This window comes from Blennius ocellaris (assembly GCF_963422515.1).
Source record: "Blennius ocellaris genome assembly, chromosome: 15".
NCBI classification, from domain to species: domain Eukaryota; kingdom Metazoa; phylum Chordata; class Actinopteri; order Blenniiformes; family Blenniidae; genus Blennius; species Blennius ocellaris.
In genome coordinates this window covers 11729044-11741290 of record NC_137664.1, presented here as the reverse complement: position 1 = coordinate 11741290, position 12247 = coordinate 11729044, and the positions used below count along the sequence as shown (strand labels likewise).

At 40.2% G+C, this 12247-nt stretch overlaps 1 protein-coding gene across 3 annotated transcripts in view; it reads left to right on the top strand.

Annotated features, from left to right (window-relative positions):
- strbp (spermatid perinuclear RNA binding protein) overlaps nucleotides 1–12247 on the top strand; it is a gene marked incomplete at its 3' end in the record, with an annotated part of 92671 nt that overhangs the window by 54952 nt on the left and 25472 nt on the right. For all 3 annotated transcript variants that reach the window (XM_080510527.1, XM_080510526.1, XM_080510528.1), the window contains exons 4-5: nucleotides 9058–9320; nucleotides 11633–11801. In XM_080510527.1, coding sequence (XP_080366653.1) covers nucleotides 9058–9320; nucleotides 11633–11801 — 432 coding nt within the window. The remainder of the gene's footprint in view (nucleotides 1–9057; nucleotides 9321–11632; nucleotides 11802–12247) is intronic.

Below are 12247 nucleotides of genomic sequence, written 5' to 3'. Positions count from 1 at the left end.
CGCTGAAAGAACCGCACCGTTTTACTAATTCCCTTCCTTCCTCATTGCTGCACATGCACACATTTTTCTTTGTACGTCTTTATCCAGTTTTGACACCTTCAGAATTAACAAACACATCGTGGCTTTGCTCTTTTTTTTTTTCTTTTTTTTTTTTTCATGTCAGCCAGCTCTCTGTGCGGCAAATACATTTTTCAGCCTTCATTGTATAGATTTGACAGTGTGTTGGTTTAACAAATGAAGACATGCTAATAAAAGCAATAAAACCTACACACAGAGCTCCACGCACAAATTCACGCCCTGGAAACATTGACAGTCACTCCCAATCACAGTTACTCCAACATGCATGCATTTGAATGGTGAGAGGAAGCAAGTGGACCACAGAATAATTTCACTTCGGCACATGAAAAGCATGCAACTCCGCACAGAAAGGCCTGATAATTCAAAGGTGGACTCTTTTTAATTTTAGGTGACAGTACTAATCACTGCGCCAGCATGTTACATGAACGCCTCCCAAGTCCTCCTTTTTCACAGCTTATCCAGCTGCCACATCTTTATATATCCAGTGTCTGACTCTCGCAACACAGCCTGAATTTAAAGGCAAACTCAACAGCGACCCAAGTCAGGGCTTGATTTCTGTGATTCACATTGCATTTTCTGGCATTAATAAACCATATTTCCATTGCCCACATACAACCTATAGTTCCAATTTCTCATTGGCGGTCTTTAAACCCTGTCTCTGTGACTGAAAAAAGACTTTACTTCTACTCTTTCAACTTATTTGAGTAAATAGGTACATTGTATTGGCATAACAGGAGTTGTAGTGTGTTTACTGGATATACAGTGCCGTGCTGTGTTCAGGTTAATGGTTATCGCTTGCACAAAGTTTATTTTAAATAAACAATCATCTGCAGAATTCAGATCTTTCTGTCTCTTCATGTAAACTCACACACTTGATTATGTTAAGATAAGGATTTTGTCAGCACTGTGCCCACACTTCCATAGCCTACTGTTCTTCTTTACGGTGTAGGTAGTTCTTCAGTAACACTAGTTTTTTGTTTGAGGTTGTTTTCCTCTGCAGTCAAATAAATCTGGAGCTAATCACACCGGCCTCTTTCCTGCAGCTATACTATGATGGATAAGTAATACAGTATTACACCTGCCTGAAACTTTACATTGGCACATGTTGTTTGTTCTCTTCTGAAAAATAAAATGAAATGAAAAAAAAACATTTGTTTATGTTTCTCAATCCAAATGTATCCCAAATTTTCTCCCTCAAAAAACAGTTAAAAAAAGAAGAAATATATTAAACACTACATGATTAGTGAGCCTGAAAATGATAAACATCTGAAATTAAGTCATTTAACCCAAGTAGTAGTACCGAAGTATGACCAGAACCTTTATGTAGGATAGTATGCGTTTATGAAAACTTTGAGTTATACCTCCAAATTTAGAAAGTAGCGCTTTGCACCTGTACTATTCATTACGGCGAGTCACAGAACTTCTGCAGTATAAACAGTTAAAACAGAGAAGTTCACCTGCGTATCAAACTTTAATAACAAGCTTCTCAGTACAGTCAAAAGATGCCAGAAAATGTAAATTTGAAGTTATATTGGAAATGGAAAGATAAAAAGTCCCTCATTGCTCATTTTTTTTGACAAATTTACAGCCATAAAATTCTAAATATATGCACTCAATCTTGTCATAATCATTGCACCAGCTTATCATTGCAGCACTAATATGTCTTCCTCTCACAGAAGTATCCTCTTAGGACTATCATTGCACCTTATACAATCAGGCTTGTTGTTTTTTTCTTTTTATGTTTGTTTTATAGTTATTTCAACCCTTTTCTGTTTTAGATTTTGTACTTCCTTGCACATATTGTGTTTTCATGGTGTTCCCATAATATTTGCATTGTTTTCCTCCTGCTGACATCCTACTACTTTATAGTCGTGTCCCAAAACAGAGCAACGTCAGCTCATCTCCTTTTTGCAACAAGGTCATCATTTTTATAGGCTGGCTATGAAACTTTTAAACTGGGACACACACACACACAAACACAAACACAGAACCAAAACCCAGTCATCAAGTGCTAAATAGGCTCGGTACAGTTTGGAGGGGCTGTTTTAAAAGCATGACAGATTACAGCAGACTGTGGATGAATGCCATCTCGGCAGAAACAAGACAGTCCAGGAATATTGATGACACGCTCTATATATTTCCCTGTGTAAGGTTTTGTCGGTTCCTCTCTATCCCATTCCATCCTGTACTTATCGGGACAGTTGAGAGGTTTGATACGGACAGCAATTTTGTATTTTGCTGCAGCCATGAGTCTGATGTTGTTTATGTGTTCGGGTGTATGTGTTCTCTGCTGTCATGTGGCATGTGTGTGCGACTGTGTGCATGTGGTAATGAGAGAGAGGGAGAGAGAGAGAGAGAGAGAGAGAGAGATTGTGTGTGCAAAAAATAAAATGGGATAGCGGAGTGTGGCGGGCCAGCCTGCCAAGCAGAGTGCAGATAAATCACAGGATGAATTTTTAATGCAATCTCCCCTAGGCTGCTGGATGTTGTAGAGAAGGCACTCAGTTTTTTTTTTTTTGTTTTGTTTTTTCCTTTTTTTGCTGCTTGTCCCATCACTCCTAGCCTATTTTGTGACCGTTTTTTGAAGTTCTTGAATTTCCTTCTCTCCTTGAATTCATTCATGTTGTTTTAAAGAGGTTTGACATTTTCTCCAGCACCGTGTCGGAAATTGTTTCGCTTGTTTATAGGTTGTGATTTGTTTTTTGGGGATTTTGCAGGAGTTCTACCATGTGTTTTCGCCTCTGTTGTCAGCTTTGGGACAAACAAACCTTTATTTCTGTTGCGGCTGCCTCAAAATATTAAAATCCGTTTTCCCTTCTCTATTTTCTCTCCGCAGATATCATCGGTAACCTTTGCTTCCTTTGTTTGCTTGCTTTCAGAAGCTTTCTGAACATCATCTTTTATTTTTCCTTCATCTCATATTCTCTCTTCACAATATCTTGCATTGTGTGCTGTCATCTCAGCACTCAGCCAGCACTTGAGGCACATGACTTATTAAAAGTAGAAGCACACAAACACCTCGTAAGGCCTACAGCCTAAGCACACACACACACACACACACACACACACACACACACACACACACACACACACACACACACACACACACACACACACACACACACACACACACACACACACACACACACACACACACACACACACACACACACACACACACAGTACAATACTCTTAAATGGTACTCTAAAAATAATAGGCAATAGATGCTGGCAAAGCCGCGGGTGTAGAATATCCCTCCAATCACAACTGATATTGCTCCAGCAAGTCTTGTCCTTGGCAATGGGTCATGTAATTTATAGCAGATGGCCGCAGAGAGACAGGATGAGACGAAAGGAGCTGGAGACAGGCAGCGACGCAGAGGAAATTCATCAGATTCTGATGCGTCTTAAGTGAAGTCGCCTGGGCACATTAAGGAGACCGAACAGTGGCGTGGGGTAATAGACGAAGGCGGTTCACGTAATGCACGTGTGCATATTTCTATATTTGTATACAAACAAAGGTTCAAATGATCACCTCATCCATACTTTCCAAGTGTGGCGCGTGTCAGCTTTAACAACTTTGTTGGATTTTTGCCCTGATGTGTCCTGGGTTTTCTTCATCCATGTTTGTACACATTCGCCACATATCAGGAAGTTGTAAATGCCGTGTAATGTGGTTATGTAACGCGGGCCTGCCAGCTGGTTGGCTTCACTGGAGCGTGAAATGGAGTGTAATTGGTCAGTGTGTGGTCTAAAAGCACCATGCAACACTGGCATATGATGGTACATGCAGAGTGCACGGTGTCTCCTGGTGGCATTCACACTGTTGGGATTTGACAATTGAATGTGTACATACGTGTACATACTGCACTGCCCTTATAGTTTTAGGTTTCCACAGTGTTATTTGTTCTGGATTTTGAAACCTTTTGATTTTGTGTTATTGGTTTAAACTTTAAAAATTTACTCAGCTTGTAAAGTCTGTACTCAAAAATAATAAATATTTAAGGGAAAGAATAGTTATTATCATTTTGAATTCAAATCAGTAAGTATCCTTTGAATTACTAATATTAACAGAAATGCTTAATATTAGCATATTTTCCTAAGTGAGCAATAAAGACATTTTTTTTTTTTTATATTTACCTCCATACAATTAATAAAAAAATATTATTATACTGGACCTATTATTAGTATTGCAAAATACTTGTGGTGTTTTCTGATTTCTCTCTTTCACTCTTTTCCATCTACCTCTTTATCCTTCAATAATAAAGATGTCAGATTAACTGTGCATATGACAAATTCAACTATCAGCCGGTCCATACATAAATTAAAAACTTTAATATAGCAGATGAAAATATATTTAGAAAAAAATTGCGGTGTATCGTATTGTGTATAGTGGTCGATTGTTGAACACTGGTACAGATTTAACGTCTGGCAAGTAATGTGGCATATCTCAGACTTATTTACTCATTATTTTACAAGCACACACTTTATGCTTCACTACTTAAACAGCGGTTGAAAGTCTTGTTTTAATGTTTACAGCCCGATCTTACAACAACAACAAAAATCACTCGTTATACAAACACTTTTTTAGACACAATTTATCAATGTTATGTTGCATGAGGCTAAGAAGATAATGCCCACAATCTGAGACACAATGTGCAGAAATTGGGACACAAAACCACTTTGAAACAGGGGGTCGTTCCAGCCATCTGCATGGCGATCCGTGGGATTTAGTCATCATGTCTGATTTAGTTTGCGCTCACTCATGCATTCAGACATTTACACAGGACAAAGGAACATGTCAAACAATTGACCTCTCAATTACGTGATGGTCAGGGATACCATAGTCCTCTCCAACAGACTTTCACAATGATGTGAGATAATGTTGGTTCAAAAGTCTTGTATTTTTTTTTTTTTTTTGCTTTTCTCTCAAACCCTTTTAGAAATGGTGAAATGCACCAATTCCTGTCTCCACTACAGGAGCAGACTTATCCTGTCATTTGTCTAAATGTCTGCAACATTATCGCAGCACACTCTGGCCTGAGGGGTCGATTCTTGTCAGTGGGCCCTCCTTAACTGCGCTGATTTACATGGTGATCTGAGCAGCTGGGCAGCAACTCCCCCCACGGTCGAGTAGAACCGGCTCCCAAACGTGGATGCATCAGCGCCCTGCTTGCAGTCTGCTTTATGGCAGCAGAAGCTCCCATTAGAAACAGCTCATAAAGTCTGTGACTGTTGGTCTGTTAAACACTGATCTGTGAACACACACACACACACACACACACACACACACACACACACACACACACACACACACACACACACACACACACACACACACACACACACACACACGCACTGAAAAAAGCTCTATTATTTTAATTAATTTTACAATTTGGCTTTCGAGATTTCCCTCAGGATCTTGGAGGGGTGTTTTTTTGTAATTATTCTAGTCAACAGTGTTGAAAGTTCAAAGTTGCAAAATTGCATTTTTATTTGTATATATTTTTTTCATATTGAGAATTTTTCTTACATTTGACAAATAATTTTCTTTTGAATGTCTTGCCTGCTCAAATGAGCCATAGAAGTACTCAACAGAAATGTAGAAAAGCTGCAAAAATATAATTCATTAAGCTTTCAAACTAGTGATAAGGAATTTTCATCAGAACTTTTCTACAACTAATTTTGTGAAAAAAGACAGTGTAAATTAAAACTCATAAACTTTATGACTTTATGACCAATGGTTCTTTAAATATAACACAATATTGCTGGTGCTTAGTGAAAGCTACTGATCACACCGGACCAATGACAATGTGCTTCATGGTGAACAAAGAGAACTTCAATTTTCACCACTGTGCTGCACAGACTGTAAAATAGTTCCAACTACACATTGTTCAGAACATTATTGAACTGCTTGCCTTGGTCAATGTAGTTATTTATGTTGGTGGATGAGGGCAATTGTCCTGCATCTAGTGCCATCTGGGATGGCATTTGTCTTGTATACAATGGATTTAAGCTGTGAAAAGACATAAAAAGTGTGCTTGTGTTAAAAAAATGCTATTTCGCACAGAAAAAGTAGAAAAATATTGTACTGACTATTGCAATTGGGGAAAAGACCAGATCGATTATAAATACGTTTGTTTAAATGCACTAACGTGCTCAAAGGTTTCTTTACTGGAATTATCATTTGCTTATAGTCTATTCTGACATGTTGGTAAGAGAATCCTTCTGTCATTTTTGATGCTGAATGCATACTTCTCATAATCACAACTCCCGTGCCTTGCAGGATGTCTAAAATGTTCAGAAAGCACAGAAATAGAGATGGGCACCCATATATTACTTATTACAATGTCCCTCTGGATTTCTGTCACACTGTCCAATCACAGAAATGATCCACCAGTGTGTCCCACATTTGTAACATGAGCTTATCAGCGCCCTCAAAACAAACATCAAAATGAAAAAAATACTGCCAAATATTGAAAGTTAAAGTTATGTTAGGCAAAGGGTGAGAGTCATTGTACTCACTCATTACCCACTTTCTGCAAATTATACAGCCATTAAACTAAAAAGGGAAAGAAAAAAAATGTCTATTGAGTCTGGTCATGAGAGGGTTAATACTAGGCAAGTTATTTAAGGTATCTAAATTCCCTCCATGTCAGTGGGGTTTGCCTTGCCAAAGTGTTGGAGATTTACAGTCGGGTCTCAGTGGGAGTGGAGTGACCCTGCCAAATGTTTGTGCGACACTCTACATACTGAGCTCCACGGGCAGGGTGGCTGCAGTTATTGTGCAGAGCTTGTTCTCTTCTCTGTTAATGAGTTTACCCCTGAAGGAGAATGTCACCGGTTCATTTAGGACTGCCATGAAGTCTGTCCATGTGCGCGTGCTTGTATTTCTCATTTCGTTGGGGACTTGCCCCCCCCCCCTTTCTTGATACAAATAGATCATCGAACTTTAGAGAAAAGACTTGGCGAGATATCACGGGACATGGATGTGCTTTAAATGAGTTGGTCTCAAAAATAAATAATTGAATGTAAGTGAATTTGTGTGTGTGTGTGTGTGTGTGTGTGTGTGTGTGTGTGTGTGTGTGTGTGTGTGTGTGTGTGTGTGTGTGTGTGTGTGTGTGTGTGTGTGTGTGTGTGTGTGTGTGTGTGTGTGTGTGTGTGTGTGTGTGTGTGGGCTCGCTCAGGGGGTCCCTGGATTTCAAGTAGATTGATTGTAGCTCTCAAACTACACTATCCATACCAGTGAGAAAAGGTCACCTCAGTATGCGCGTGTGCGCGTATGTGCGGCGGGCCGGCGTGTGGTTCCCTTTGAGTGTATGTGTGTAGTGGATAAAGGGAAGCGTGTGTCTCAGAGATAAGCAGCTACACTTTGCAGCTTGTTGAGAGCACCTCCACGTGTTGAACCGTGTTGTGCACCTCGGGCTCCATGACACACTGCGATAACCTCCGCTGTGTAAATACGTACCTCAACCTTCAAGATACTGAGTGAGGGAGTCAACTATAGCTTTTGTTGTGTGCTTTCACATATATTAGAACTTGTTGTATTTGAAGAAACAATGAGACGTTTGGTCGTATCTTCAAATGAACAATAGTTCAAAATTGTGATTGAGATTTTGGTGCAGAGTGACACAAACCTATTAGGCTGCTAGTCGTTTAAATACAGTTAAAATACTGTGCTGTCTGTTAATTATCTGTCACCTGAACAATTCTGTTATTAATCATGCAGCTGCCTGAGGGAATTTATATTAAACATATTACAGCAACAATGGTGTTTGCATACATTTAGTCTGCAATAAACTGTAAATCCAATTATCCTGAGTTAAATTGCATTTGCTGATAGATGACTGTCAGATGTTTGAAATGAACATCTCTTCTGTTCCAACCCACTGAAATGCAGTGTGACATGAAAGGATGTTAACAGCTGACATACAATTTGCAAATATGATTCCACATAAGCATGGGGGCCCATCTGGGTGGTATTAACTGCTGGATGCAAATCACAAAAGCCAAAGTTACACCTGCTCCTCTCCATCATCTATTTACTTTCCAGTTTCTGCTCCCACAATAGCTCTTGTCCTTTCTTTCCATTTTGAAGAGTCTCTGCTCGATCAACCCCACCCCCCACCCCCTGCTGTGTATTCTCGCCCTTCTTTGCCTCTGTTGAAGGCGCCTTCTTCTTTCCTGTCGTTTATCCTATTCTCTGCACCCCCTCTTTGATGCCTCACATCTGATGTCCTCCTTCTGCAGCCTTCTTTGTACATCCGAGTGTGTGTGTGTGTGTGTGTGTGTGTGTGTGTGTGTGTGTGTGTGTGTGTGTGTGTGTGTGTGTGTGTGTGTGTGTGTGTGTGTGTGTGTGTGTGTGTGTGTGTGTGTGTGTGTGTGTGTGTGTGTGTGGGGGTGGGAGGACCTGACGTGAATTCCCAAGGCCACAATGTCTGATTGAATTAGGACAGGTGGAGAGGATGTCACAATGGTGGCGGGATGAATTTCTAATAGCTGTGTGTCCATGTGCGTGCGTGTGTGCACATGTGTGTCAGGGTCAGTGACATGAAATGGGAGCTGTCATTGAGCCTAGAATTGATTACTACCTCGTAAAAGAGATGCATGCTGTCACTGGGCAAGGCAACACATGACAGCACGGATGGAGCCACTGTGGTGTGTGTGTGCGTGCGTGCGTGTGTGTGTGTGTGTGTGTGTGTGTGTGTGTGTGTGTGTGTGTGTGTGTGTGAGTGTTTTAATTTGGGATGTATTCAAAATAAAAGAATCAGTCCCCACCTGGGAGCCCAAAGCTTTGATTTGATGGATTAAAGCCCAATCTGTTGTTGAAAACCTCTCTCTCCGGTAGTGTCCTTGCTGTAGACAAAGGGAGCGTGCTCGATCTTGCATGCGTGTGCGTATAGCTGCTACATCTTTGTGATTCCTGCAAGTTTGAACCAGAATACGCTGAACTGAACTCCTGCCCCTCTGCTGTTTCAGAGGTCCTTCCGTTCCTTCAGCAACGATGACCGCCACGTTATGGCGAAGCACTCCACCATCTACCCTTCCTCTCAGGAGCTAGAAGCAGTCCAGACGCTGGTATCCACCGTGGAGTGTGCCCTCAAACACGTCTCTGATTGGCTGGATCAGAGTGGCGGCGACGGCCACAACCAGTTCGATAGCCAACCAGCAGACAGCACAGAGGAGGACGACCCCAGTGACGAGCCCAGCGATCAAACTGAACAATCCAGTGAAGGCTGCAGGTGGGAAACTAGTAATCATTTTCATCACAAGATGATTGCACGTTTTTTTATTTTTTTATTTTGTGTGTGTGTGTTTTTAGTTTTGTTTTGGTGGTTAGCACTGTTGCCTGACGGCTGTCAGATGTGGATTTGATTATGTATGCATGTTATTACTGTGGTTTTGTAGTTGGGGGTTTTTTTCGGGAACACTTCCTTCATCACACAATCCAAAGATTCTTGTGAGGTTGACTTTTAATTGGCCGGAGCTGTTAATGTGTGTTTGGTGACTATGGAGTCCTATGTTGTACAGGCGACCTGTTTAATTGTTCTCTTAATGCAATTGAAATTGTCTCCAGCTGCTAAGAGACTAACTTAGAAAAAAGCAAATACCCAACATTGATGGATTTTATTAAAATAGAAAAATTGCTTGATTGCTTGGCTAATCTTGCAGTACAAATTTTCCACAGGCAATTCATAAGACATGAACATTTTCATTGATCCTTTTATCATTTTATTTGATTTTCTTTTCCACTGATGATGCTTTTACAGATTTTTGTATGCAATAATGTAGAAAAAAAAGATTTTTAAGACACTTAAAAGGTTCCTACCAGGTCTGCTTGGCTATAATTTCATCAAATACCTTTCAAATTCATTCTCATTTAGTTATCTAAGAAAACCATGAAATGGAAGCATATTCAAATTGAATATCATCTTGCAACTACAGATATTGACAAATGAATGACCGGATCTCAGATACAAGCAACTAAGATGAGTTTTCTCCAGAAAGTGAAGCCGAGCGGTTTCTCTTTACTCCACGGTTTGTGCATCTGATGAGGATGTATGCTCTTGTACAGGCTGGAGATTTCCTAAGCCCTGCTGTGAGAAGCACTTTGTTCCTGTTAAAGCAGTGATCTGATCATTGTGAGGGGCACGGAAAAATTCAACCTTAGAACTAAGTGAACAAGCACTTCGACAGCAAGGATTTGTTAAAATTATGACAACTAAGTCAGTGAAAAATGTTGTAAATATTTAACCTTAAGCAAAGTACATGCATTTGATCGGTTTTACATTAAAATAAACCCAGTAATGCATTAATATGGATTTATTTCAATTCGTAGTTGATTCTCATGTGCATAAAATGACCAAAGTATGTGTGTAGGAGCTTCATTTCAGCCACAGGCTGCAAGTTGCCTTGTCTGGATTAGGGTATTATAAGGTGGACAGATTATCACAGTCCAAAAGCACTTCATGTCGGAGAACGTACTGTACCTCAACAAAAGGTCAGACCTGGTCGCTGACAAGCATGCAAACACCTTGGAGTCCACATGTTTTGGCTATGCTGAGCTCAGATATACTACATGGGCCTACCAACCCTCAACAAAGCCTTGGTGACGAGGATGATGCTTCATTGGTTGGATGATGGAACAAATACAAGCAATAAAAACAAATGATTTAACTTTTGCAGTTTCTAAGGTGCAGTTGGAAAGTACTGTGCCTCATCTTTCGAAGCCTTATTTCGAAGCCTTATTAGAACATTTATGTATTCGATATATACTCATTTTTGTAGTAGTTCTTCTAGTTTAAATAATAATTTGATGCCACTAGTCCCTTGTAATATTTCTCAGCAGGACCTTTACATGAAAAGGAATAAAAAGCCAGTCAAAAGCCCAGACCATTATTCATTGAGATTTGTGGCATTAGTGAGTTATATTTTACCCCATAAAGTAATCCTGGTAAATGCAGGTGAGAAACTCTGTCCAGGATTTGGTGAAAGCATGTGTTGCTCAGGAGGAAATGAAGCCTCAGCTTGACAGTCTCTGAGCATGTGTCTCTATGGTTGACTATCTCCATGAATCTTTTTATTAAGGGTTCACTACTTTTCATTAAAGCTGTAAATTGCCTTGTCTGATCCTATTTTGTGGTGTTAAATGGAACCTTGCATTTTAATCTTTTAATGGCACAGGTACTTTCCAGAGATTGTTTGTTTGAAATCTGGGTATTATGCTGTGCAGGGGAGGTTGCGAACTGCTTTTGATTGGACCTATTGCCTGGGGTGTAATTTTATTTTTAGCCACGGCACAAAATTGTAGGATAATTGGAAAATTGACTTCCCTGTTGGAGTTGAAATAATGTGACAAAATTGTTTCCTTTTTAAATCCATAACGAGGTAATTTCTTTTCTCTCTCTTCTTCCTGAAAGCTAAGCATAGATTCAGTGGGGCAAAATCACTGCTTTCATTTTTGTGTTTCAGTTAGAAATTACAATGTGTGTGTGTGTGTATTGACAGTGAAGTGGATTTTGTCTCTTTTTCTTTAAAAAAAAAAAAAAAACAGGGAGTCCAGTAGTAGTGGCGTGCTGTGTGGCGTGATGAGGATCGGACTTGTTGCAAAAGGACTCCTGATCAAAGGGGACATGGACCTGGAGCTGGTGCTGATGTGCCGAGACAAACCCACACAGACACTGCTGGACACTGTCTGTCACAATTTACCCACACAGATCGAGGTTAGACACACACACACATACACACACACACACACATTCAGAGGCATGCAATGCCACACGTGCTTTTCTTCCCTGGCACACTTGCTCACAAGCATGTTGTCAATGCATACCTCCACTTCCTTCTTACCCACAGTAACCTTCCCTGTCTCCTTAATTTACATATTCGTTTGAGGAATGTTTCCTAAATATGTGTCCCGAATGTCTCGCTGAACTTATAGAAAGTTTTCTGGGTGTCTGTGTCTTCACAAGAAGGCAAGAAGCAGCATTATCACCAAGTGGGAAGAGAGAGGTGTTTTTGTATGTATGAGTCATGTGTGATTAATACTGGCATCATTTCCACAGTGTCACGTTTCCTCATTAACAAGTCACAGCGCAGAAGTGAGACTCCTGACATTTATACAGACTCGAGATACAAAATTCACAGACAAGACAACACGCCGCAATAT